The 27,054-nt window shown below is 47.8% G+C and overlaps 1 protein-coding gene across 2 annotated transcripts; it reads left to right on the top strand.

The window, feature by feature from the left end:
* The first annotated feature begins 1,170 nt into the window (after positions 1-1,170).
* Positions 1,171-27,054, top strand: LOC102223166 (E3 ubiquitin-protein ligase HECW2-like). 2 transcript variants are annotated; one of them, XM_023336680.1, is made up of 30 exons: positions 1,171-1,375; positions 4,657-5,227; positions 8,023-8,130; positions 8,204-8,298; positions 8,997-9,063; positions 9,593-9,762; positions 9,832-9,971; positions 10,763-10,863; positions 10,940-11,736; positions 11,942-12,266; positions 12,339-12,431; positions 13,021-13,171; positions 13,413-13,516; positions 13,639-13,763; positions 13,989-14,174; positions 14,248-14,382; positions 14,672-14,774; positions 14,855-14,951; positions 15,024-15,107; positions 15,869-15,951; positions 16,473-16,593; positions 17,175-17,288; positions 17,389-17,541; positions 17,647-17,745; positions 18,393-18,522; positions 18,596-18,742; positions 22,075-22,189; positions 23,120-23,205; positions 23,812-23,924; positions 24,692-27,054. In XM_023336680.1, exons 2-30 carry the CDS (start codon positions 4,849-4,851, stop codon positions 24,801-24,803), a joined length of 4,533 nt encoding a protein of 1,510 aa, XP_023192448.1. In that variant the 5' UTR covers positions 1,171-1,375; positions 4,657-4,848; the 3' UTR covers positions 24,804-27,054. The 2 variants fall into 2 exon arrangements, with proteins under 2 accessions (XP_023192448.1, XP_023192447.1); XM_023336679.1 differs by having other exon boundaries at positions 12,339-12,437.

The following is a 27,054-nucleotide window of genomic DNA, read 5'->3' as shown; positions in this document are numbered from 1 at the left end:
TGGGGGCGGTATTTCCCTGCAGTGCGTAAGCTGCCTGATCCTGGAGGCTGCAGCTGTTTTCTACTGGCAGCTGAAAGGCGTCAATAAGACTTATTTTAATTTAGTATAACCAGAAATTTGTAAATATTTCAAGTTCTGACGTCTCTCCACCTTAAACTGAATATATAAAGTGATTTTATAAATATATGATATTTATAAATATATAAAATCACTTCCAGAAAGATCCAACAAAGACCAACTTCTTCTTCACAAACAAATACTTTTCTAAAGATCCACCTGAAGCGACTTTTCTGTAAATACCTGAGCGCTTTGTAAGCGTCGGAAATGCGGAGTTCTACAGAACTTCACTAAGTTCTCAGTTCATCAGTTCTGACCCAGTTGGGTTAGCCAGGTTCTGTGTGGGCGGCCATGATGGAGCAGAGGCCCAGAACATGCTTAGGTACCGGTTGCTATGGTGATTGCGGTGTTGGACACATTTCCGCTCATTTGGCCACTTAGCTTACATAGAACAAGAACAAGATGTACAATATTTAAGGTGTTATAGAAATGTCAATTGTGTCAAAACAAAATGTACATAATTTGTCTTTCAGTAGAATTTGAATTGAAGTTAGCATTTTAGCATTAGCCTCCTCTAAATACTATGTTGGTGTAGCGCTTTAGCGTTAGCTTCCTCTAAACAGGTATTGGAGTAGCTATTTAGCATTAGCATCTGCTAAACATGTTTGTGTTTCTCTTTTGCATAAGCGGAACTAATGTTTATTGTGTTTTGAGATTAGCCTGCCCAGCTAACTCTTTAGCTAGCAGTGCTCACCGCTGAGGAGACATGGCGGTTCAGGAGAACTTCCTGTCAGCATGAAGGAGTGAACGAGAGGATAAACTTACAGTTTCTACATTCTGGATGAAGTTTCTAGAGAACCGTTAGACCTGCTCTGACTCTGATCTGCAGGATTTATGATGTTTCTGCATAAAACCGGATCACCAGTCCGGCAGCTGCAGCTTTCAGACGTAATATTTAAATTTTAATATGATGAGAGATTTAACCGGAAGGGTCTGTGTTGTTCTACAGGTTGAGTGAATCGCGCCCTCTCCGGGGTTTTTCCCCATCACCATGCGGTGTTCAGCGGGAACGAGCCGGACGCGTGACGCCATCCTCCGGTGAGCCGCATGCTCTGCAGCCGGACTGCAGCTGCGCAGAGAGGGAGAGAGAGCCGCAGAAACAGCAGCCTCCGGTGCCCACACACACACACACACACACACACTGAGAGAGAGAGGAAGGTGAGGCTGAGCTTTCCCTGCGCACCTCTGGATCGGACCCGCAGAACCCGCAGGACCCGCAGGAGGAGATCCTTCCTCCACCCGCAGCTCTGCGTCAAAGGTAAGCTGCGTGCGGTGATCAGCGCGGGGACAGAGGTAACCATGATGATGATGATGATGCGTGTCAGTGAAACAGCCGCAGCGGTTCTCCGCACCGATGCGGGATGCCGTCCAGCTTCACGCGTGAAGCTCCGCATGCTACATGAGAGGCGATGACGTAGGGAATTCCCACAGTAACCCCGCACGTCCCGCACAGGCGGAGCGGGACGGCGCTGTTATGTAAGGCGGATTCTGCTGACATGGTTCGGTTCGGTTCGTTTCGGCCTCCAGATGGGGGCGAGGGGAAGTGGAGTGGGGGGCAGAGGGGCTGAGCTGGCCTGTGATTGGTTATCAATCAGCTTCATATCGATCTGCAGTCAGATCAGTTTGCGGTAAAAGACACTGAGGATGATGATGAGGCCTTCATCCTGTTTTCTTTGTTTTCTTTTAAAATCTTTGATCAAAGTTGAAGAAAACTAAAGATGCAAACGCAGCATTTCAGATCTGCAGCTTCCTCTGGATCAGACCTTCATCCTCATCTTCATCCTCAGCTTCATCCTCATCCTCAGCTCGTTTCACATCACAGATTCATAAAAATATGTTTTATTTCCCCACAGATAAACATGGCTGGTCCAGAGGAGCTGCAGGGCCGTTTAAAAACCGACAAAAAGGATTTAAAGAATATTAACCAAACAGGCGATTAAATAAAAACTGTTCAGCAAAACCAGCAGAAATATTTAAAATGTTTAAAACCAGCAAGGTGTGAAAATGTATTGTTGTTTTTGGATCCAGATCTTCAGATCAATCAGGCGTTAGACAAAAATAGATATTTGATAAAATATCTACTAAAATAAACATTATTATTATTAAAGAACTAACATTTTTATTTTCCAGTTTATTTAAAACCTGAATAAAAGTTGAGTTGCACCAGATTTAGCTGGAGCTAGTTCCCTCTGCGTGAGTTCATAAAACAGATTAATGTCATAAAACTTACATTAAAAACTAAGTTTCACTGCATGAAACTTATAACAATTATAACAATAAAATTATAACAATGTAAATAAATAGAACTAAATGTCAAACTTTTATTTTGTAATCTCTAATATCCAGATTACAGTTTAAGTTTTAAACATTAATTTAGTGAAAAATAAAGAAAATTTCTGTATGTTTTGATATTTGAGGAAAATCTTGTCAAATTTTCAAACTAATGATTGAAATAATATAGAAAATATGTTATTGGTTCTTTTTGTGGAAAATACTGAACAGTAGGGGCAACATTTCAACATAAATAGTGTAGTCATAAAACACTGCAACATTTACAAAATGAGCATAAATAATGTCATACAATTATAAAATCAAACTTTGTGTGTAAACAGGAAATCTGCCGATTTTTCTGTTTCTGAGACATTTTCAGTTTTTTCTTCATCCAGAGGAGAAACGCGCCAGACATTTTCCTCAGGTAAAAGTAACTGAGGAAAACGATCATTTTATGATCAATGAATGAATGAATGATGTGCAGCCCGGTACGGAGAGACATCAGAGCAATAATCAGTCTGAAATCCTCATTAAATCGTCAAAATATGAGATAAAAACATCCCCTAATGAGGTCAAAGGTCAGCCAGCTGTACAAACTTTTTGACTAAATCCTTCAGTTAAAGCACAAAGGGAAACAAAATTTATAAATATAGAAATATTTTTTAAAAATTGTCTTTTTTATTGTATCTGCTCAATAATAAAGTCAAAATGATTATTTTATTGAGATAAAGAAAACAGATTTTTTTTTGAGAAAACGGATCAGAAGTTTCCGGGTTCTACCGGTTTTTCTGATTTATCATTTGGGTTTCAGAGTAAAAGCAGGTCAGAGTTTGAGCTGCTCCAAAATTCAGAGGAAAAACCAAAAACTTTACTTTTTGCACTTAATACTTTTTGAAGAAGATAATTTTTCTGCAAGATAAATTGGTGAATCTGTTCTGCTAGCGGGACAGATCCGCTCCGTTCCAGATCCGCTCTGTTCCAGAACTCTGCTCGGAGCCAGAAATGGCCCCCAGACCGAGTTTTGGACCCCTCTGCAGCGTGTTGTGGATCCATAAAGCTCAGAACCACAGAAACCGAACCGGTTCCTCTGACGACCGCTCCCTGGGAGGCTGGAGGCGGTTTCCCTGGAAACGGGTCGGTAATCCGGTCAATCCGGACAGGAGGCGGGATTACAGCGCAGAACCTCTGCTGGACTGCTCTCCACCTGCGGGCCGGTCCAGTCCGCTCCCAGCATCTGTGGAGGTGAGGAGCCATTACGTAACCATGGCAACGTCACAGCGGCTGGTTTGTGGGAGGAGACCCAGAATCAGACCGGGTCGGCCACGTGAGCCGGATTTACGGCGCCGAGGTTTATTCTCCCGTAAATCCCTGTCTGAGGTTTCACTGTGTGTGTGTGTGTGTGTAGGGGTGTGTGTGTGTGTGATCTTGTCGAGTCAGGGACGTCCTGCTTTCCTTCTGATTCATCCCGGTGGAAACTCGGCGCTTCGGCGGCCGGGTCGGCGGTTCTGTTCAGCCGCATCGATTCCAGATAAAACCCGTTGCCCCGCTTTTAATTTGAAAGGTTTTACGTGTCACATGAGAGACAAGTGAAATCCTTCAGTTGTTGCCAGATAGGAGAGTGAGGAGTTTGGCCTCAGATCAACACTATGGGATCCCGGTTCTGTTGGTGACCCGGATTGGACCAAGCTTCAGCTGTTGGACTCACAATACAGTTTAGTGTCAAAATAAATGAAACTAATGAAAAGTTGTACATATTTTATATTAATTATGGTTCAAAAGCAGCTCTGTCTAGCTTAGCATTCACTTAATGAAACTCAAGGTTTCGGCTGTTTTGCAGTTTTCTGGAAGTTTGTTCCAGATTTCAGCATAGAAGCTGAATGACGCTTCTCAATGTTTGGTTCTTTTTAGCGTAAGCTCATTATTTAGCACTGAGCTAAATATTTAGTTTAGTTTAAAACTAAATATTTAGCACCAAACAAATATTTAGTTAGCAACCTAAATGTTTAGATTGCTAACTAGTTTAGCTACATACTAGTTGGAACCAAAATATTTACCTTGCCAGCTATACATTAGCTGTATTTATATTAGTTGCAAGCTAAATATTTCCTTCCAACTAATATTTAGCTAGTTAAATATTAGCTTGAGGTTAAATATTTAACTGATATTTAGTCTGTTAAGCGAGTCGGCCATGTTGGACACCAGCAGCAGGACTCAGGCTGCTCACTGTTCATTTCATTCTAACTCTGGTTTCCTCTCTGCTCCCCTGAGGTTCCTGAACCTGACCTGTGACCCTCCTGTGACCTTTGACCTGTGACCATGGCGGTCCGTGAAATTCTTCGGTTTGGGTCAGACAGTCACAGGGATCCAGATCCGGCAGCAGCGGCGCTTTAAGATTCGGTCCAGACGCTCTTCTTCTTCTTCTTCTTCTTCTGTGCGTCTGTGACTGAGCCGCCGCCCAGCATGCGTCCGTCCCTCGCCACCGCGGTTCTCCCACCCAGGACCCGCTCCCACAATCCCCCCAACCTGCCGGTGGGAGGCCGCGAACACCTGTCGGCCCCCCGCCGGCGCAGCCCCCACCTGCGCCACACGCTGAGCCCGGAGAACCTGCGGACGCTGGCGGAGCGCGGCGGGGCGGCCGTGGACTCCGCCTCCGTCATCGGCGGCCCAGTCGGACTCACGAGGGCCAACAGCGACACCGACCTGGTGACCTCGCAGAGCCGCTCCTCGCTCACGGCGTCCACGCTGGAGTACACGCTGAACCGCGGCCAGAACCTGGTCATCACCTGGGACATCAAGGAGGAGGTGGACGCCACCGACTGGATCGGGCTGTACCACATCGGTGAGTCCAGAGCCGGGACGGGGCCTCTGACTCAGGGAGTCCTGTGTTCTTCTTGTGGAGAACTTCCCTCTAGCAACATTCGAGTCAGGGATTGGTGCATTCTGGGAGAGGGGGCGGAGCTTAAAAACAATCACTGGTTCTTATTGGCTGAGGTGTATTTGTGAACAACCTGACACAAACGATTAAACTCATAGCGTCAGATTGTAGCTATGGTAACACAACTATCAAGCTATAATGATTGTTTGCATTTTACAAAGAAAATTTACCAATTAAATCTTAAATTTAAATGTTAAAGAATATAAATCACTTAGTTTATCTGTGGAGAAATGGTTAAAACTAATTTACTATAGCGCTTTAATGCTATATGCTATAGCATGTTGGTAAAGCGCTTCAGCATTAACAGAATTAATTTTCATTATTATTGCTTAAGGTTAGCGCAATCATTTTTGTTGTAACCAACGATATCTCATGTTGTCAACTTGTGATTCATGGACCGTTTGGGTTCTCCTGATCCAAACCTCAAGCTGAGGACGAGCAGAACCAGAGGAAACAAACAGAATATCCGTCTGTTTGGAACCTCATTGGCTTTGAGTCTGAGGGATGATTGACCTGGATCGACCTCGAGGCTTTCAGCTGATCCAGGTGTTTCATTCCAGGAGCGCTGAGCAGATCCAGGTCCAGCCTGGAGAGATCCACAGTCCAGGGTGGACCGTTAGCTGGCGAGGCGTTAGCTGCTGCTGCGTTAGCTGCTGCTGCGTTAGCTGCTGCTGCGTTAGCTGTCGAGGTGTTAGCTGCTGAAGCGTTAGCTGCTGATGCGTTAGCTGCTGATGCGTTAGCTGCTGATGCGTTAGCTGCGGAGGCGTTAGCTGTCGAGGTGTTAGCTGCTGAAGCGTTAGCTGCTGCTGCGTTAGCTGCTGATGCGTTAGCTGCTGAAGCGTTAGCTGCTGCTGCGTTAGCTGCTGAAGCGTTAGCTGCTGCTGCGTTAGCTGCTGATGTGTTAGCTGCTGAAGCGTTAGCTGCTGAAGCGTTAGCTGCTGAAGCAATAGCCTGGAGGCTGAGTCAACACGCGTTACAGTTTCAACACACACAGCATTGCAATGACACACTCCGTCCCAGCGGGCTAATCCTGCTTGTAGATGTGAATTTGACGGGGATTCATGGAGCCGACGCAGAAGGAGGCGATCCGACTCGGCGGCTCTGTCCATGCTGCAGAAACCCGATCCAGCGATCAGCATCCAGAACCGGAACCAGCTGAGAGTTCTCCCCATGAGGAAGAGCTGAGTGCGGATGTCCCCTCCTGGACACTTTATACTCCAAACGCCGGGTTGTCTCTGCGGTCAGCACAAGCATTGCTTTGGTTTACAGCTGCAGACGTATTCACACCCCAAACCCGGTAGAACCAGCAGAACCTGCCTGCTGTGGGTCCAGTCTGCAGACTGAGAGGAATTTAATTACCGCTACGATTAGAACAGAGCATCATAACCATTCTGCTCATGTTATTGTTTCACTACTAATCATTTTTGTTTATATTTTAACAAAGCCGTTAAAAATGAAGCTACATTTTCATGTTGTTTTGTGCCAAATCATAAAACAGCAACACACCTGGTCAGTCAGCGGCAGAACACCATCAGTCCGACCACAGCAGGTTCTGACGCTCACTTCTGATTTTTTGTGCGGTTCTTCATGTTTCTAAATGATTCGGCTTCTCAGTGAACAGTTTACGACCTGAAAGCTACATAGCTAAGAATGTAGCTATGGAAGAGGAGCAGATCGGATTTATCTGGGTTGAAATATCAGATTTAGTCCAATCAGTCTGCTGTGAAAAAGTTGGATTTGTGTTGGATTGGCTGTAAACTTCCACACCACTGATCCCAGTAAACACCCAGTAAGCACACACTGTCTGAACAGGAGCTCATCAGAAGTGATGCCCATTTTATTATTTCCTTAGAGTTTGGTGTTTATTTATTTGCTGTTTCTTCTTAGAGTTTAGATTTATTATTGATTTGGTTTTATTATTTCCTCTGCTGTGTTTCTGCTCTTCTAGGTTTTAAATTAGTTTTCTTTCTAGATCTTCATCAAGTTTCTTTTAGTTTTAATTGTTTTTATTTAGTTATTCAAATTGTGTCAGGATCTTAGTTTTTGTTCTTCACCTGCTAGTTAACGGTTCTTCATATTCACATTTAATTTGCACCAGAAACAGTTTGATCTGGTTTAAGATGCCGCTCTGCTGCCAGATGTTTCTAGTTTCATTAGAAATGAAGCAGGAAGGAAGGTCGTTTGCTGGAGGCTCATTCTGGACGTTTTCTTTGTTCTGTGAAGCAGAAAATAAACCACAGAAGAAGAGTTTGTGCCAGCCGGGTCGTTAGGTGACTTCATATTGATCAGAAACTGCCAGGACTTAATAACCTGCAGCAGGGTCTCATAGCCGCCTCTTTCCTCGACTAAGCAGACATTCAATAACGACCCACACGCACACACACACACACACACCTACACACACGCACACACACACACACACACACACACACAGCTCAGGTTTGACTCCTCATTAATCTGAGTATAAAAGTGCTACGTACAGCGGAATCCCCCATCCGTGCTTTTAACTCCAGGAAGTTCGTCCTTCTGCTCGGCGGTCACAGGAAGTTATTTCTGGAGCGAATTTCACTGATTAAAGGTAAACGTGAGCTTCGGATTGCCGAGTCTGCAGAGAAAATGCGCTGAAAGCTGCAGCGCTGCAGGCTGCTGCAGCTGGACGGCAGATGTCTGAGGGGTAAAAATAGCCGCTGTGTTTCCAGATGAGACCAGTCCGTCCAACGTGTGGGACTGCAAGAACCGAGGCGTCAACGGGACCCAGAGGGGCCAGATTGTCTGGAGGCTGGAGCCCGGACCCTACTTCATGGAGCGTGAGTTCAGACCTGGTCAGCGGGAAGCTGGGATGTCTGAACCGATGATGATGATGTTTATCCTTCCTCACAGCGGAGACCAGGATCTGCTTCAAGTATTACCACGGGGTGAGCGGAGCCTTGAGGGCGACGACTCCCTGCATCACTGTGAAGAACCCGGCGGTTCTGGTGGGTTCCAACCCGGTTCTGATCCATCACAACCTGCAGGATGAGCCTCAGCTTTCACTGGTTACCAGTTCATGGAGCCAGCAGCTCATACTGGAACATGTTTGAATTCATAAACATCCAGGACTGAAATATTGACCTTCAGGAAAAAGTTCAAATAATAAAACAAATTTCTGTTTAAAATGATGTTACAAAAACAACATTTTATTTTAATCAGTAATAACTACAAGAAACTACATGTAGTTTATATCAGTTCTTTAATCAAATCAAAATAATCACTCAGTTTAGCAGAGGTCAAAGGTCATCACTGACCTTCATCCCTCCAGAGAGGAAGATTATTCCCAAAACATACGGATATATGGAGAAAAAAAACTTTAAAAAATTTAAAATGTAAATAATTAAAAAGAAAGAAAATTAAAACTAATTACATTTAAAAATAAACAAGTAAAAAAAAACGTATAAAATATAAATACTAAATAAGAAAATGTAAAATAATAAGAAAAACAACTTTAAAATTAAATAAGAAAAATCAAATTTAAAAAATGATGAATTAAAAAAATAAATAAATAAATTGAAACAAGCAAAAGCTCATTCAGCAGATCCAACCCATTGCAGAGAAACCCCAGAGCTCCGTGTCAGACTCCAGCAGGTCAAAGGTCACGACCCTGAACCGAAGCGGCGTGCGTTTGCTCTGTCTGCAGGTGGAGGGTCTGGCAGAGCAGGTCGGCGTTGAACATCCACGGAAACTCATCAGCTTCACTTTAACCGGTGAGGAGAGACGGGACGGCTGAGCTGCACCATGTCAGTCGTTCATTTATAAACGTTGGCACATTTTCAAACTAAATATGTAGATAGCAAGCTAAACATTTAGCTTAGAGCCAAATATTCAGAACCTCAAATGAGCTAGCTCTAAGCTAAATGCTTAGCATCGAGCTAATTAAGCTACTAAATAGCTCCAGCATAGTTAGCACCTAGTTAGCACCTAGTTAGCTTGTAACTTATTCAGTCTGAAACTAAATATTTTGCTTGCAAACTAAACATTTAGTTTGAAACTGTGACATTTATGAGTGAATGAATAATATGGTGAAAATACGACTTAAAAGCAAATTATTGCTGCTGGTTGTTGACTGTAACTTCACAGACGATCTCTCTTATTGATCTCTTTATTGAACTGAATTTTCCATTCATTTCAAGCAGCTCATGGTGGAACAGTTTAGGTTTTATTCTCCTCCAGCTCCACGCTTCTAGAAACCAGGACGTCGACTCTGGTTTATGATCTTAGGTCGTTTCGTTGCAGATCTGCGCTCCACCGGCTTGAAGAAAGGCATGTTTTTCAATCCGGACCCGTACCTGAAGATGTCCATCCATCCTGGGAAGAGAAACATCTTCCCGGTCTTCAGCCACCACGGACAGGAGCGCCGGTCGGCCATCATCGCCAACACCACCAACCCCGTCTGGCACGGCGAGGTGAGTCTCCTCCTCAGGCCGCAGCGCCTCCCTCTGGCGCCTCCTCACGCCTCTCATTCTTCCTCACAGAAATACACGTTTGTGGCGCTGATGACGGACATCCTGTACATCGAGGTGAAAGACAAGTTTGCTAAAAGTCGTCCAATCATCAAGCGTTTCCTGGGTCAGCTGGCCATTCCTGTGCAGCGGCTCATCGAGAAGATTCCAGGGTAGGACACGCAAACATGGCGACTTTCTGAAAACCTCAAATACATGCAGCTCAATATTTAAACAAATGGAGCTGAAGGTCATAGAGAGAGTTTAAACTGATTAACTGGTTCCAGTTGGTGGTTCCAGTTTGAACCATTACACTCACTTATTAGTCCAGTGGAAGTTTCTAAACATCTCCAGATTCTAGTATCATCGGTTCAAATATGGCTAAAGGTCAGGAGAATCATGACCTGGACACTGCTGGAAGCCCAGTGAAGCCAGTTTAAAGAGGAAAATTCACCATTTTTCATGTTTTTATTTTTCCATTTTGGTCTCTGCTGCTTGAAAAACATCCAGACACTTAAAATGAATCATCCAGACGTTTTCTGGAAATAAATTTATGTTTTTTGGTGTCTGGAAAACGATCTGCTTTAAAAACCTTCTGGTTATGACATCAGAATCAGGTGGAATTGCTCGGTTGCCTAGCACCCCCAGCCCAGCCCAGTTGCCTAGCAACCCCGACAGAGCAGGTTTTAATTGTCAAAACTTCTTCTGCTTCTGGGTCGCAGACGGACGGTTGTACAGTAAACATGGAGATGAGGGGGCGGAGCCAGCAGCAGCTTATTTGCATTAAAGGGACAGAGACCAGAAAACAAATCAATCTGAAACCTGAAAACAGGCGAAACTGAGGAGGAGAAATCTGATGAAGGAGTGGGGAGTATGTATATATCTGAGCCTATGTGGATTGTGCTTCCTACTTCCTGTTTCCTACTTCCTGTTTCTTGTTTTCTACTTCCCGTTTCCTGTGCAGGGTCCAGCCGGTCAGCTTCCCGCTGTGCCGCCGCCTGCCCACCGAACACGTCAGCGGCCAGCTGCAGTTCCGGGTGGAGCTGACGTCCACGGGGCCCGATGGTGAGCCAGGCTCTTCTCCCGTGACCCTATGACCCCACCCACCTGTCTGTCCTCACCAGCCTCCGTCCCGCTGCAGGTGCCTCGCCGGACTCCATCATCGGCCTGTCGCCGCTGAACGGCGCCCCGGGAACGCCGTCAGACGACGAGGACCTTCCCCACCCGTTGCCAGGCGTGGTGTCCGCCGGCCTCTCCCCCACCGGCCCTCAGGGGCCCCATGGCCTGTGGGAAGGCGGGGCCGCCGCCCTGCCGGAGAAGGAGCTGCCCGCCGTGCGGCCGGCGCGCTTCGTGGAGGCGACGGCACTTTGTGAGCGTTCCATCCTCCAGCGGTCGCTGAGCGAGGGTCTGGATGCCATCGAGGCCCCGAAGGGGCCCGGTGAGAGGCCCCTGGGCGCCGCCTCACCCAGGCAGTGCTCCAGCTTCCCCACGCACACCCGGCTCAGCGACATCCTGCACATCGATTCCGACGAGGACGAGGAGCGCTCTGCCATCAACGAGCTGCCGCCCCTGCCGCCGTCGCCGCTGCTGGTGAACGGAGAGCCTGCTGATGGCGGCGGAGGGCTCGACGATGACGACCTGTTCCTGGTGGAACCGGAGCTCCCGCTGCAGGGGGCAGAGGGAGGGCCTGGGGACGCCCTGGGTGTAGAGCCGGGTCTGGAGCTGGACGACGGTTTGGAGCCAGAGGTTTTCCTAGAGGTGGAGGAGGAGCAGAATGTTACCCATGATGCTTTGCCAGAGGCTGTGGAGGCTCCGGAACAGGAAGGGGCGCCAGGCAAAGACCCTACGTCAGAGATGGATTCCTTCTCCATGGCAACGGCTCCTCAGACCGCCGGCTCCTCATCAGACAGCGGAGCGGTTACCATGGCTACCGCTGTGGTGAGTTTGGTTCTCCAACAGGAACTGGGTCTTATGAATCAGTTCCTCTCAAAGAATTGTTCAATGTTGCAGCGACAAGCTGATGATGACATCAAAGGTGTCGTCCAATCAGGATCCAGCATCCATTCTTAAGGTCCCAACTGGTCAGACTGGTCCAACTGGTCCACATGTGAGCTGGTTCTGACCCAGGTGGTTCTGTGTGCAGGAAGCCGATGAAGGAGCGACGACAGCCATCGATCCGGGGGGAGACGGGGAGCCCGGCCCGCCACCGACCTCCCAACCTGGGGATGATGAGGAGGAGGAGGAGGATGAGGCAGGAGGAAGAGCGGCGGCCTCCGAGGTCGAAGCAGATCCTCCGGCCGCCAGCGAGCCGCCGCAGGAGGAAGAGGAGGAGGAGGAGGTCGGCGTGAGGAGGCAGAGCCTGCAGGCTGCGGGCGGCGGTCATGACGGACAGGAAGTGGCGGAGACCAAGACTCGGGAGGAGGGGCGGTCTGTGGAGCACGTTTCCACGGAAACAGACAGGGATGAAGGTACGGCGCCTCCTGCTGGTCTCTGACGGTGAAATCTCCCAGAAATAACCCAGTGAACCGGTTTTCCTCCAGACGCTCCTGTTAACGGCCATCCGGTCCGATCGCTGCCATCGGTGCGCCACGACATCCACCGCTACCAGAGGGTGGACGAGCCGCTGCCCCCCAGTGAGTGTGTGTGTCTGCACGCCGCATCACGCAGCATCACGCTGCATCACGCTGCATCATGCAGCATCACGCAGCATCACGCTGCATCACGCAGCATCACGCTGCATCAGGCAGCATCACGCTGCATCAGGCAGCATCACGCTGCATCACGCTGCATCAGGCAGCATCACGCTGCATCACGCAGCATCACGCTGCGTCACGCAGCGTCACGCAGCGTCACGCTGCATCACGCAGCGTCACGCTGCATCACGCAGCGTCACGCTGCATCACGCAGCGTCACGCTGCATCACGCAGCATCATGCTGCATCATGCAGCATCACGCTACATGCTAACTGTTTTTTGGGGGAAAGTCTTTTCCTTTCCTATCATAAACAAACTAAACTCTGCTGGTACTTTAACTGGACCCATGAGTTCTGTTCAAACTGCACTCAGTTTTCAGGTCCAGGTGTTTCCTGCATGTCAATCAATCAATCAATCAATCAATCAATCAATCAGTTGTAATTGATTGGATAATAGTCTGCCTGAAGCCACCATGTTCTGATCTCTGCTGATGGATCCGTTAACCCTTTCCTTCTCTTTCTCTGCTCAGACTGGGAGGCTCGGATCGACAGCCACGGCCGGATCTTCTTCGTGGATCATGTGAACAGGACGACCACGTGGCAGCGGCCCACCGGACCGCCCGCCCCGCAGGGCCTGACCCGCTCCAACTCCATCCAGCAGATGGAGCAGCTCAACCGCAGGTAACCATGGCAACGCAAAGCGTCATCCAGGTGGGATTCGTTGCTGACGACGACCAGATAAAACTGGAGTCTGAAAGAAATCTTGTTTTTTTAGTGATGAATATTTTAAAGAAGCAGGATTCATTGTTTCCCAGCCACCTGGAGCCAAAACATATTAACCCTTTAAAATCTGATCAGCTAAGTGTTTCCTTGCTTTCTTCGTGTTTTTAATTTAACTGCCGTTTGTTTCTCCTGCTGACAGATACCAGAGCATCAGGAGGACCATAACCAGCAGCGAGCGGTCAGAGGAATCCTCCGCTGAGCTGCCGGAGCCGGAGGGCGAACTGATGCCTCACTCCATCTCTGGTGCGTTTCCTCTGACCCAGCAGCAGGTCGCCACCGACCGGTCGCCACCGACTGGTCGCCACCGACCGGTCGCCACAGACTTGTCCAGATGTTTTTCTGACAGTTCCCTGAATCTGTTGCAGAATATCGCAGAGAAAGCGCCGTGGCTCACTCCAGCGGCCGTTCACGCCTCTCCCTGCTGCTGCAGTCGCCCAGCGCCAAGTTCCTGTGCAGCCCAGACTTCTTCACCGTGTTGCATTCAAACCCCGTAAGCTGCTCCCCCCAGTTCAATCAGTTTAACCAGTTCAGTTCCTGTGGGAACAATGGCTCCATGAACTAAAGTCTGATCTGCTGGTTTTCAGTGTTTGTAGCTCCGGTCTGAGTCTTTGCTTCTGATTGGTTGTTTCTGAACTTGAGCTGTTTTCTGTTGATCACCACCCTGATGTGGGCCACCTGAGGTTACCTGAGGTTACTGCTGTTGCGTTTCGTGCAGAGTGCCTACCGCATGTTTACGAGCAACACCTGCCTGAAGCACATGATCAGCAAGGTGCGGCGGGACGCTCACTACTTCGAGCGCTACCAGCACAACCGCGACCTCGTGACCTTCCTCAACATGTTTGCCAACAAGCAGCTGGAGCTCCCTCGCGGCTGGGAGATGAAGCACGACCACACTGGGAAGGTAGGCCAGCTTCCTGACTTTGACTAGGACGTCGGTAGCTCAGCCTCTAAGGGTTTGTGGCTTTGACCCGCAGCCTTTCTTTGTGGATCACAACTGTCGGTCGACGACCTTCATCGACCCCCGGCTGCCGCTGCAGAGCTCGCGTTCTACCGGGCTGCTGGCCCACCGCCAGCACCTGAGCCGCCAACGGAGCCACAGCGCCGGGGAGGTAAGAGGCCGCTGCAGCGGTCACGTAGAGGTCAGATCAGTCCTGGAGAGGCTGTTAGGTTAAAGGTCAAACCTTTATCCAGTGTGTTTCCCTTGAGGTCAGTCAACAGGTCCTACAGTCTTTGACCAAACCTTCTGAAGGACGTTTTGTTTTTATTTAGGCTCTGACTGAGTTTTTACTCCCTTTCTGACCGTTTTCAGAGGAAATGAATTATAAATCACTTTATGAACAACGAGGTAAATTTATGCCTGGTTCACACAGCAGGAGTTTAAACGCCGCTCTCTCTCAGGTGGTGGATGACTCCCGGCAGAGCGGCCTGCCCACCATGCCCCGGCCCTCCAGCACCTTCAGCGGGTCCAGCCGCAGCCCGTACCACGACGTGGTTCCTGTGGGTGAGTCCGCCGGGCCGGGTCCAGTTCTGGACAGAACACACACCTGGACACACACCTGGACTCTCTCTCTCTGCCTCCAGCCTACAACGACAAGATAGTGGCGTTTCTACGGCAACCCAATATCTTTGAGGTCCTGCAGGAGCGGCAGCCCGAGTTAGCCAGGAACCACTCCCTAAAGTAACCTGAACACGACCTTTGACCTTTGACCTTGCCGGATCCCCGCCTGTTTCACCCCGTGTGTGTCTGCAGGGAGAAGGTCCAGTTCATCCGCAGCGAGGGCGTCAACGGACTCGCCCGTCTGTCCAGCGACGCCGACCTCGTCATGCTGCTCAGGTGAGACCCGATCGGTGATCCAAACCGGTTCTGGAACCATTTACCGGGTCCATCGTAAGAAAGACTTGAGCTCACAGATCTAAAACTGAGACCTTAGACTCCAGTTCGTAAGTTTTGTCATGACAGAAGAATTTTATCTAATTTGTCGTTTATTTCTCACAAGACGATCAAAAGTTTGGTTTTTCACTGACATCTTCATTTCCTTCTCTGGCTTGAGGCGGTTGAAGCTACCCCTAACTAGCTGCTAACATACCCTTGCTAACTAGCTAACTTTTTGTGTCTAATGGAGTCAACATAAGGGGAGCGATGATCAACAGCGACAGGCGTCGATCTACTCAGGATGAAATCCAACACACGGGACGTGACTGTGACAATAGTTAACAATTCTCAATTTCTGTCAATGTTGCTTTAAAAAGTCCCGACTTTGATTTGATTTAGATGTGAGCTGACATGATGTTTCAGTTTGTTGAGTCGGTTTTTGTGCTGCCATGTCTTTCCCGGTGGGCTGTTTGCTAACGCTGCGGCGTTTCCCTTTCTGCTCCTGCGTCGTAATTTAAGCTAGCACAGGCCTGATTGAATTATTCATTCAAATCTAAGATATCAGGATGTTTCTGCAGTTTCATTCTGATTTAAGCTCATCAGTCCGCCGTGTTTTCCTCAGTGTTTGGATTCGATCTGCCGTCAGTCCGCTCCGTTCTGCTGAGTGACTGAATTTAGGCCGCCTCATTTCTGACCTTTGACCTCTCATGCTTTCTCTCCAGCCTGTTTGAGGAGGAAGTGATGTCATACGTGCCGCCGTTGCTCCACCCAGGTTACAGCCTGTCTTCTCCTCAGAGCTCTCCAGGTAAATCTGTCTCTGTTTGCTCACACTTTATTGCATTCACAGCTTTTATTAAACAACAGCAATAAAAAGTTTGGATTATTTCGATATGAATTGTTTTGTTTGTTCAGAAAGTAATATAAAGCCAGACGTCCTGTAGATACGCTGCAAACGTCCTGATCCAGACCTCACACGTTCAGTACATCTTAGTTTTAGTCAAACTGAGCAGAAATACAGAGTTAACAGAAAAATGCTTGAATTTACCCAGGACATGGATTATCGTCTAAAGAAAAATCAAACACCTTCCAGGCAGATTAATCATTCTCAGATTAAATTGTGTGAAAAAACAAACTCCTCCAGATTGTTTTGGTTTGTTGGATGTTTGCTGCTGTTGAACTGAAGGGAACCTGATGAGTCTGAAGCTGCAAACCAATCCAGGATTAACCTGCATTCATGGTTTCTGATTGCACCAGAATGATTTGGTTGTAATCTGCTAATGGTCTCCTGTCTCTGCCCCACCTGGACTTTCCTCCCGTTCGTTGCAGGAACGCCGCGCGCCAACGCGCGAGCGCCCGCTCCGTACAAGAGAGACTTCGAGGCGAAACTGAGGAACTTCTACCGGAAGCTGGAGACGAAGGGCTACGGCCAGGGGCCGGGGAAAGTCAAGTACGCCAGAAAAATACACCTTTAATGCATGATTCATCCTTTAATATTATTACTCATGGTTTTACACATGAGCTGGGAAAGTAACCAGATGGTTCTTAATTTCTTAAATAAAATATCAACAAAAGACATAAAGAATATTTACAGGTCACTGAATGCAATTTAAGACCAATGATGAAATCTGAATCTGGACATATTTCACATTTTATATGACATTTTTTAGACCCACTTATTGCTGAATCTTTCACAATGTTTGATCAATAAAGCATCTGAACTGGATATTGAACATCAGGAAGTATAACAGGTCTTTCTATTCATTGACATGAACTTTAACTAGACCACAGTAGTAATTTTACTAATATGAACTAAAACTTTATCTCGGCTCTTTTGATATTGAAGATATTTGATATTTTGATATCTGCTGCTTAGATTTCTTTTTTTGTGTTTGAAAATGTTAGAAAAGTCCAAACAGAATGTATTTTAGGTAAAAATGACACCAACTGAACCAACTTTACGTTTATCATTCTGTTTTATTTTTTCTGTATTTCATTTTACCAATATTTTATTTTTCTGTTTGTCTCCAGGCTCATCATCCGCAGAGATCACCTGCTGGAAGACGCCTTCAACCAGATCATGTGTTATTCCCGTAAAGACCTGCAGAGGAGTAAACTCTACGTCAGCTTCGTCGGCGAGGACGGGTGAGGAAGACGATGCCTGATGGTCCGAGGTTTGGTTCTGCTGAATGAGAGTGGGCCGAGCAGCGTGCCCTGAGGAACTCCAGGTTACTGTGTGTTTCAGGCTGGACTACAGCGGACCGTCCAGAGAGTTCTTCTTCCTGGTGTCCAGAGAGCTCTTCAACCCGTACTACGGTTTATTCGAGTATTCGGCCAACGACACGTACACGGTCCAGATCAGCCCCATGTCCGCCTTTGTGGACAACCACCACGAATGGTGACTTCCTGTCAGCACTTCCTGTCTGCTGCGACCAGCAGCCTAATGGTTGTTCTGAGAATCGCTGTGAATCCTGGTGTTTGTTCTGGTTCTGTCCGGGTCCAGGTTTCGGTTCAGCGGGCGGATTCTGGGCCTGGCTCTGGTTCATCAGTACCTGCTGGACGCGTTCTTCACTCGCCCGTTCTATAAAGGCCTTCTGCGCATGTGAGTGGTTCCTCCGGCGGCGTCACCGGGTCGGAAAGGTCCAAAGTTTCACCAGAACCGTCCGGCTGATAAACACGTGTAGGGAAAATGATTAGATCATGCACAGATTAATTCCTCTGTGGACTGATGAAGAGGGGCTAAAACTTTTAGAAATGTTTCACAGTGCAGTTTTTATTTTCCTTTAAAGCTGCAGTAGCTTTTATAAATATATATTTTTCCATATTTGTTCAAACTGTTTATTATGAGACAGATAATCTGTGAACACATTGATCTCCCTGAGCTGCTGCTACTGTTTGAGGAAATGCACAAAATTCAACCAATCAGAGCCAGGAGGCGGGCCTTAGAGCTGTCAGTCATCCTCATGTACTCACTGATAATGGTGGACCAACGGGAAAACCATTAATCCACCGTTAATGGTGGCCATGCTAACTAGCTTAGCATTCATGGCAGGCTATGCTAGCTGCAGTGTAGCAGAGAGCAGGGGAGGGACGAGAAGCGCCACACAAGATTAATTGACAACGCTAAGACCCGCCTTCCGGCTCTGATTGGTGGTTTTTAGTTGGCGTTGGGAGAAGGAAGAGCAGATTGCCCATTAGAGACCCGGTACCGCCCATAAACTGGTTCTGGTTCTGGTTGTGTGCCTGCAGCCCGTGTGACCTCAGCGACCTCGAGTTCCTAGATGAGGAGTTCCACCAGAGCCTGCAGTGGATGAAGGACAACGACATCGAGGACATGCTGGACCTCACCTTCACCGTCAACGAGGAAGTCTTCGGACAGGTCCGTCCCCTAAACGCGTCCCCTAAAACGAACCGGTGTCTGTCCGAAGTTCCCACCGGCTGTTTGTCTGTAGATCACGGAGAGAGAGCTGAAGCCCGGCGGGGCGGGAATCCCCGTGTCTGAGAAGAACAAGAAGGAATACATCGAGCGGATGGTGAAGTGGCGCATCGAGCGCGGCGTGGCGCAGCAGACTGAGAGCCTGGTCCGAGGATTTTATGAGGTACTGCTACGCAGCTCCAAGCTAAAGCTGTAGCTCTGAGCTACAAAATACTGAAGTAAAATCTGAGCTAGCTAAAAACAACCATTGCTGAACTAAACATTTAACTTCAGACAAACTACATATCTGGCTGCAAACTAAAATAAAGTATCTATAAACCAAATATTTAACTAACATGCAAATGGACCTTATCAGAGGGGCCACGTTTCATTGGCTGATGCCCATTCTCCGTGGCGTCTCACAAACACACTTAGCTTCCCGTTAGCTAAGTACAGCATAATGGCAGAACTGATACAACTTCTACACCTTGAAGCCTGTCTGCTACACAGTCTGACGTTAGCTAAACAGATCAATATGCAATGTGTCTGTATCTGACATACACTAAAGGTTTTATTTTAGCAGAAAAGGCTTTGGACTAAACTTAGACTTAGACTGACTTTATTGTCATTTTCATGCACAGGGTGAATACAGAACGAAATTTCGTTGCATACGGCTCAGGACAATGTTTTGAGGTTCCAATGTTGTGAGGTTACTCCAGAATAAAATAAAATACAGTATAAAATATGAATATAAATCTAAATATAAAATATAAAGTGCAGGACTGACAGTAAAATAGAAGTTATTTAGCTCTGTACATGTGTAAGGTATGAAGTGGAGACCAGATTTTAAGTGCAGTCCAGTTAAGAGTTCAGCAGTCTGATGGCAAGTGGGAAAAAGCTGTTTCAGAACCAGGTGGACCTGCACCGGATGCTGCAGAACCTCTTTCCAGAGGGCAGCAGGGAGAACAGTCCATGGTGGGGGTGTGAGGGGTCACTGACGATGTTTCGGCCTCGGGACACGCAACGCTGGGATGAAATGTCCTGAATGGAGGGAAGGGGGGCCCCGATGATCCTCTCTGCTGTCCGCACCACTCTCCTCACGTTCTTCCAGTAGGAGGCGCTGCAGCCTCCACACCACACAGAGAGGCAGCTGGTCAGAATGCTCTCTATGGTGCTTCTGTAGAACGTCTTGAGGATGGGCGGGGACAGGTGTGCTCTTCTCATCCTCCGCAGGAAATACAAGCGTTTCTGTGCCCTCTTGACCAGAGACGTGGTGTTCACAGTCCAGGTGAGGTCGTTAGTGATGTGCACCCCCAGGAATTTGGTGCTGCTGACCACCTCCACAGCCGAGCTGTTGATGAGCAGTGGAGCGTGGCTGGGCCGGTTCTTCCTGAAGTCGACGATCATCTCCTTCGTCTTGTCAACGTTCAGGATCAGGCTGTTGTCTCTGCACCAGTCCACCAGCTGCTCCACCTCCTCTCTGTAGTCCAGGTCGTTGTCGTCTCTGATGAGGCCCACCACCGTTGTGTCGTTCGCGAACTTCACCATGTGGTTGGTGGCGAACCTGGGGACGCAGTCGTGTGTCATCAGAGTGAACAGCAGAGGGCTCAGGACACAGCCCTGAGGGGAGCCTGTGCTGAGGGTGATGACATCGGAGGTGTGTTGTCCGATCCGGACTGACTGAGGTCTGTCGGTGAGGAAGTCTAGCAGCCAGTTGCGCAGGGGGGTGCTGAAGCCCAGGTGTCCCAGTTTTTCTGCCAGATGCTGTGGGATGATTGTGTTGAACGCTGAGCTGAAGTCCAGGAACAACATCCGCACATGAGTGTTCTTCTCCTCCAGGTGAGCCAGGCTCAGGTGTAGGGCGGAGGAGATAGCATCCTCAATGGAGCGGTTTCGGCGGTAGGCAAACTGGAACGGGTCGAATGTGGAGGGGAGTCTGGAGACGATGTGTTCCTTTATCAGCCTTTCAAAGCACTTCATCATGATGGGAGTCAGTGCCACAGGCCGGTAATCGTTGAAAGAGGTGACTTGAGGTTTCTTTGGCACCGGAATGATGGAGGCAGTTTTGAGACAGGCTGGTACTGTGGCTTGGTCCAGTGAGGTGTTAAAAATGTCTGTTAGGACACCAGCCAGCTGACCTGCGCATTCCCTGAACACCCGTCCAGGTACGTTGTCGGGGCCTGGGGCCTTCCGTGGGTTGACTCTTTTCAGAGTCTTCAACACATCGGCTGTGTCCAGGCAGAGTGCCTCCTCTTCCTGGTGGGGAACAGTTTTCTTTGCCGGAGTACTGTTCAGTGCCTCGAACCTCCCAAAGAAGTTATTGAGTCCATTGAGAAAGTCAGCATCAACTTCACCCACTGGGGGGGAGGATGGATTGTAATCTGTGATCGCCTTTATGCCTTGCCACATACTCCTGGTGTTGCTGGTGTCCTGATGTTGCTTTTCCAAGATGGCGGAGCCCTGTATGGCTGCAGCTGCATGGGCTCTCGACAACTTGCGAGTATTTGAGTAAAATACGCCGCCTAAACTGTTACTCCTGTTAGCCACGTTAGCACCAAGTACAGCTAGTCAGTCAACCATCGCTGTGTTCAGGGAAGCGCTGATTAATAATCGATAAATAAATATCAAGCCTGGAAACTTGATATTGTAACGAACTGAATGTTGTTTTTAACGTAATCTTTGTTCGTCTTGCGGGGTGCAGGCGGTTGCCACGGTAACAGGTGTGCTTAAACTACAAAGAGAGAGAGAGTAAAAAGGTAGGAGTGGTTTTGAGTTGATCACCTGTTCAGGTTATTTTACCTTTGTTTCCCTTTGCTGTGGCTCATTACAGCCGCTGTAGTTTCTAAACGTTGGACTAATTACCTCGTTAGTTTGTGAGTTTACGTCATTCACAACAAACATCAAATAGAACAAATATATTTCATTAAATTTTAACAAACAAATGGCTTCTACCGCGGTAATTATGTGAAATTAAATGAATTATATCCCAACTTCAGAAGATTTGCCTTTACCTTTACAGAGCTCTTTGGTTCCTCCTATCAGTCTGTAGCTTCTCATATTGAGGTCAAAGTTCAGATCTACCATAACGGACTGACACCTGCTGGCCTCAGGTTTGCAACCAGTTTGTGACTGAGAAACCAGTAACCTCCTCCCAGATGATGACATGAACTTGTTAGTTCCTCTGTCCATTTAGTAGCTGATTTATTGTGAAAATCTGCTAGAAATGATTCACTAATCAGTCATGTTTACAGAGAAACAACCAGGCTTTGTTTGTGAGACTTGCGGTCAGGTGGGTCGGTTGTGGGCGGAGCTTGGTAAGGTCCATTCACCTGCTGATAAGCGGATGTACCCTATCAAAATAAAAGCTTGGTCTTGAGAACCTTTATAGAAACAAAATATATAACAAATATAACACATTAATGTGTGTGTGTGTTTGCCTCTGTGTGTGTGTGTGTGTGTGTGTGTGTGTGTGTGTGTGTGTGTGTGTGTGTGTGTGCGCGCGCTGCGGTTCGTCAGGTGGTGGACGTGCGGCTGGTGTCGGTGTTTGACGCCCGGGAGCTGGAGCTGGTCATCGCAGGAACAGCAGAGATCGACCTGACCGACTGGAGGAACAACACCGAGTACAGAGGAGGTACGAGGCAGAGGCCTTCCGCACCTTTCAGATCAACAACACTCTCACTTCCTCCTACCTGATCAGATCACTTCCCACGCAGAGAAGACCTGTGACTGAATGCACAAGTTCAGAACACAGCAAAGAGTTTAATAATAATAATAAATATTAATCATCTGGTCCTTTTCAGGCCTTAAATATTAAAATGTCAGATCTTCATCATGACTATTGAATCTTCACCTCAAACCAACAGGATGTGGAAGAGTCCAGCTTCCATCCGACTGTCATGGGAATTCTGATCAAACTTTTAAAATGTGGCAGAAATGAGAATATTAATGATGTGAGTTTCATCTGCTGCTTCGGAGCGAATCCACCAGGCAGTGCTAAGCGTGATGTCATCACGGTGACGCTACGCATGGCAGGAAGCAGGAAGTAGAGGCCGCTGGACATCACAGAAAAATGGAGAGACTGTCAGAGTTTGGTTCCTCTGGTAAGGCAGAGGAACCGTTGACTGAACTGTTTCCTCTTCCTGTGGGAAAGTTCAGAAAAAACAAAAACCACCTCAAGCAAAACTGAAGAAGTTACTTTAAATTCTGCAGTTTTTAAATAGATGCTCCAACATGTGCATCATTTTTTCATTTTCTTTAACTTCAATTTCTGATTTTTTTTTTATTTTTAATTAATACATATTTTATTAACTTTTTTGCATTTATTTTTTATTAATTTAAATGAAAATAATTTTCTGTTATTATTGTTATCTGGGATTAATCTTCCGCTGCAGGCTGATGGACTCCAGACGGTTTTTATTTTGTTTTCTGATGTTTTTGTTCAAATGTTTCGCAGCAGAGCCGCTCAGTCACTGCAGCAGCAGGAGGAGGAAGAGGAGGAGAAGGAGGAAGAGGTTTTTTTTTCCATCTGAGTCATGCACCATCATCGTCTCTCTGCCCCCAGGTTACCATGACAACCACATAGTGATCCGCTGGTTCTGGGCGGCTGTGGAGCGGTTCAACAACGAGCAGAGGCTGCGGCTGCTGCAGGTAGGAGAGGTGCTGCCCCCTGGTGGAGGGACTGGCGCAGCGAGGTTACTGCGTTACACAACAGGCACTGTTATCATTATTATTGTTAAATATTATTGTTATGGGACATTGAGAGGAAACTAATCTGGACTTTATCGCAGCTGCTGTGGCTTTTATTAATAAAAACAGATCAGCTTCTGCAGCATCAATTCATTTTTACAGTTTCTACCTTAAATTTCCAGCTGGATTAAGATGCAAACTACTAAAAGATATAAATGATAATATTTTAATCCCTGAAGTGGGTCAGTAGTTTCTCTGGCTGAAGACCAGGAGCCATTTCTGCTGCTAGCTCTAGGCTAGCACGTTAGCTTGGGTTGTATTTACCCAGAATGCCCTGCACTGTACTCCACTTCCTGCTTTTGGAGCGGTCTCTGGTCCGCTTGGCGTTCACATTCAAACCGAACCCAGACTGAGGTTTGGAGGACCAGAGGTCAGAGGTCAGCTAGCATTCACCAACTGAACCGGACTTTGACTAGGCAGTCAGTTTAACGCGGACTGATTGATCCGGCCTATGTGTGAATCCTGCTGTTTGTTCAGCAGCTGATGGTTTTCCTGTTTCTGCTACAGTTTGTGACGGGAACGTCGAGCGTTCCTTACGAAGGTTTCGCCTCGCTGCGAGGAAGCAACGGACCGCGCAGGTTCTGCGTGGAGAAGTGGGGGAAGATCACATCTTTACCCAGGTGAGGCGAGGAGAGAGAGGCTGCGCAGGTAGCAGCGTCTCAGTTATTAGAGTTAGAGTTATTAGAGCGGTCTTAGTAAGGACGATTATTTTATTAATTACAACTCAAATAAACGTCAAACATGGAAGTTTAAGAAAGTAGAAGTTGAATTTAGACTCTTTAGGAGAATTTCTCTGAATTATCGGGCAGCTAAATGGAAACACATTTTCATATCTAAGTTTTTGTTTTAAACAGTGAGAGTTATAAACAACCAACCACAGCCTCCCAGTTCAGACTGGTTTCCTGTTTAAGCCCCGCCCACCAGCTCTGATTGGTCCATGTTTATCTCCTTTGGCTTCCTGTGATGTCAGAAGGTTCTGGAGGTGATTCTGACCTTGTTAGTACCAGCAGCCCAGATCGCCACTGGACCGACTCCAACCGGACCTCTGGCCCGGTTCTGCTGCTCCGTCTGTTGGCTCTCACTTCGTCAGAAAAACTGTCTGCAGGTTTCTGGTCCAGTGTCCGCTTTGGGTTTCCTTTGACCCTGTTGACCTTTAGTAACGAAACGTTTGCTGGTTCTGTGATCGGACCCGATCGTTCTGAGACTGTTGGTCAGTTTTCACTTTTCAGAGTTTCTGTTTCTTTTAGCCTCAGGAGAAACTGGCCAATAATTAGCATCACCTGATGTTGAAGTTCATCCATGGATTTATCCTTCCGTTTATCTGTTGGCTGATTCAGTTGGGTTCTCTGTTGGTTGGTGTTGGATGCCGTCTCTCCGTCTCCCTCAGGGCTCATACCTGCTTCAACCGGCTGGACCTGCCTCCCTACCCGTCCTTCTCCATGCTGTATGAGAAGCTGGTGACGGCCGTGGAGGAGACCAGCACCTTCGGTTTGGAGTAACTCCGGAGCGTCTGGAAATCCCATGCTCTCGTTGCGGAGAATCAGAGAAGAAGAAACAGACGGTGTACCAACCTGCTGCTCCTCCGTCGCTCCGGTTCTCTGAGGAGACGGACGGAGAACCAGAACCGCTGGATGTTGTAAAGTTTCTCGTTTCATGTGAACCCGTTTCTGTCACTGAGCCACATGTGTGCTTTATCTCAGCAGCCGCTCCGGCCGACCTTCACACTGGGGTTACCTGCACTCACTCACCTGTTCGCACAAACCGGACCCGCTCCTGGAGGACGGGCCGGGTTCTGATGGGTTTGGTTCTGGAGAGCCCGGTTCTTTCCACACCTGTCTGATGAGCAATACTTTCACTTCCTCCCAGTGGAAACTCCACTTCCTCCTAACAGATGACATCACTTCCCATTCAGTGGCGAATGTACCAAACCTGCGGCTGAATGTACGAGTCCAGAACACCAGAAGGTTCTGGACGGCCGGAGCTGGACGGGCCGGAGTCAGAACATAATGAATGCCATAGTAAATATTACATGGTTCTGTTCAGGCTTAGAATGAGGTCAAAGGTTCTCAGCTTTGGGACCGGGTTCTGGTTCTGCTCAGTTCTGCTCAGTTCTGCTGGGTTTGGATCCAGGTTCTGCTGACAACCCAGTTCAGACCCAGCTGCAGTGGTGGGTAAGCTCCCAGTAATGCGCTAAACGCAGATCTGGTTTCTCTTTTAGTGCTTTTGCTAACTTTCAATATGTTTAGCACAGTTAGCTTCTGCTAAGCTAATTTTTTCAGATAAACTCCAAAGCCATTGTTTATTGGGTTGTTTTAATAAAGTTATTGACTGTTAAGAATAGTTCAAGTAGTTTATTTTCTCATTTTGAAGTAGCAGCAGTGTGTTTCCTTTCTGTTTATGATTAGCGCATCAGCATTAGCTTCTGCTAAATCACATGTTGATTTTGTATTAGCTGAACTAGTGTTTGTGATTAGCATGAACCTCTGTTCCTGTTGATGTAGCACTTTAGTGTTAGCTTCTGCTAAGCATCACATCGTTACAGCTCTGTAGCATTAGTGGAAGTAACAGCTGAGTTAGCATTGCCCACCACTGGACAGCTGCTCCTCTAAGGTCACTGCTGATGTTTTTCCATTTTGGTGTCGCGCTAACACACCTAGGCTCTCCAGAGCTGCAGCTAGCTGCGCTAACACACCTAGGCTCTCCAGAGCTGCAGCTAGCTGCGCTAACACACCTAGGCTCTCCAGAGCTGCAGCTAGCTGCGCTAACACACCTAGGCTCTCCAGAGCTGCAGCTAGCTGCGCTAACACACCTGGGCGCTCCAGAGCTGGAGCTAGCTGGTGCGTCTGACCTCTTGATGACGTTTGGTCAGATGTCGCCTGATTCTCGGTCCACCGTCTTCAGCCCAGATGTTTCTGTGAAGCTCAGGTGAGTTTCTGAATGTGAGGTTTGTTTTTGTCCCAGTGCCTCTGATGGTTTCCTGTTCCTAACTGGGACACATGGACGTTTCTGGGACATGTCCTCAGTAAAACGCTGCTCTTTGTCCAAAATGTAAGATAAAACATCCGTCTGTCCTCTCGCTGGAGACGCTGCATGTTAGATCTACGGAAGCCTGTTGGAGTCAGACCACAGGAGCCACGGTGGTTTTACTATCCTCCCAGTGCTCCCAGTCTTCCCAGTCTAATCCTGCATGCAGGGTCTGTCCGGTCCGGCTCCGTGAGCTGCTCCTGGCAGAGACCACTAGGTGGCGCTGTGTTGTAGCTCCATGTTGCATGCTGAAGTAGTGCCGCCTTTCTAGCTCCTGTGCATGAGGATTCCTGCTCTCCATTGACGGATCTGGGTCAGGTTCTGGTGAAGTCGGTTCGGTTCGGGTCGGCCCGCCGGGCCAGCATGGTTCTGAACCGTCTATCTTAGTAATGAGCTGACAGGACTGGGGTTCGAAGAACCGTGTACAGAACCATGAGTCTCTGTGTGTAAATGTCTGTCTGTCTGTTGTGTGAAAATATCTCCGTTTTGCACCGATTGTACCAAAGGTTCGGGCCTGGCGGAGCGGGCCAGGAGGCCGGTTCTGGTCCGGTCCGACTCATCTCATGTCTGGGGAACTTTGTGCATGAGGAACCTCAGGTTCCGGTCGGACCTGGAGGTTCCAGAACATTTCCACTTTTCAGAACTCCACTCTATGCAAGGCGCCTGTATGTTTGTCTCCATTTCACTTCGATTGTAATAAAGAAACCGGAGGAGCATTTGATACGA

Source organism: Xiphophorus maculatus, chromosome 7 (genome assembly GCF_002775205.1).
Source record: "Xiphophorus maculatus strain JP 163 A chromosome 7, X_maculatus-5.0-male, whole genome shotgun sequence".
NCBI classification, from domain to species: Eukaryota; Metazoa; Chordata; class Actinopteri; order Cyprinodontiformes; family Poeciliidae; genus Xiphophorus; species Xiphophorus maculatus.
Note: the sequence above shows the minus strand (reverse complement) of the source record. Positions and strands in the feature narration are given on the sequence as shown.

What these genes read in the sequence shown, in the direction of transcription:
- LOC102223166 (XM_023336679.1), top strand. Translation starts at nt 4,849, where the DNA reads ATGCGTCCGTCCCTCGCCACCGCGGTTCTCCCACCCAGGACCCGCTCC. An exon ending in ATGGAGCAGCTCAACCGCAG is followed by an intron (nt 13,172 to 13,412) that starts GTAACCATGGCA and finishes TCCTGCTGACAG; the next exon opens with ATACCAGAGCATCAGGAGGA. An exon ending in TTCTCCTCAGAGCTCTCCAG is followed by an intron (nt 15,952 to 16,472) that starts GTAAATCTGTCT and finishes CGTTCGTTGCAG; the next exon opens with GAACGCCGCGCGCCAACGCG.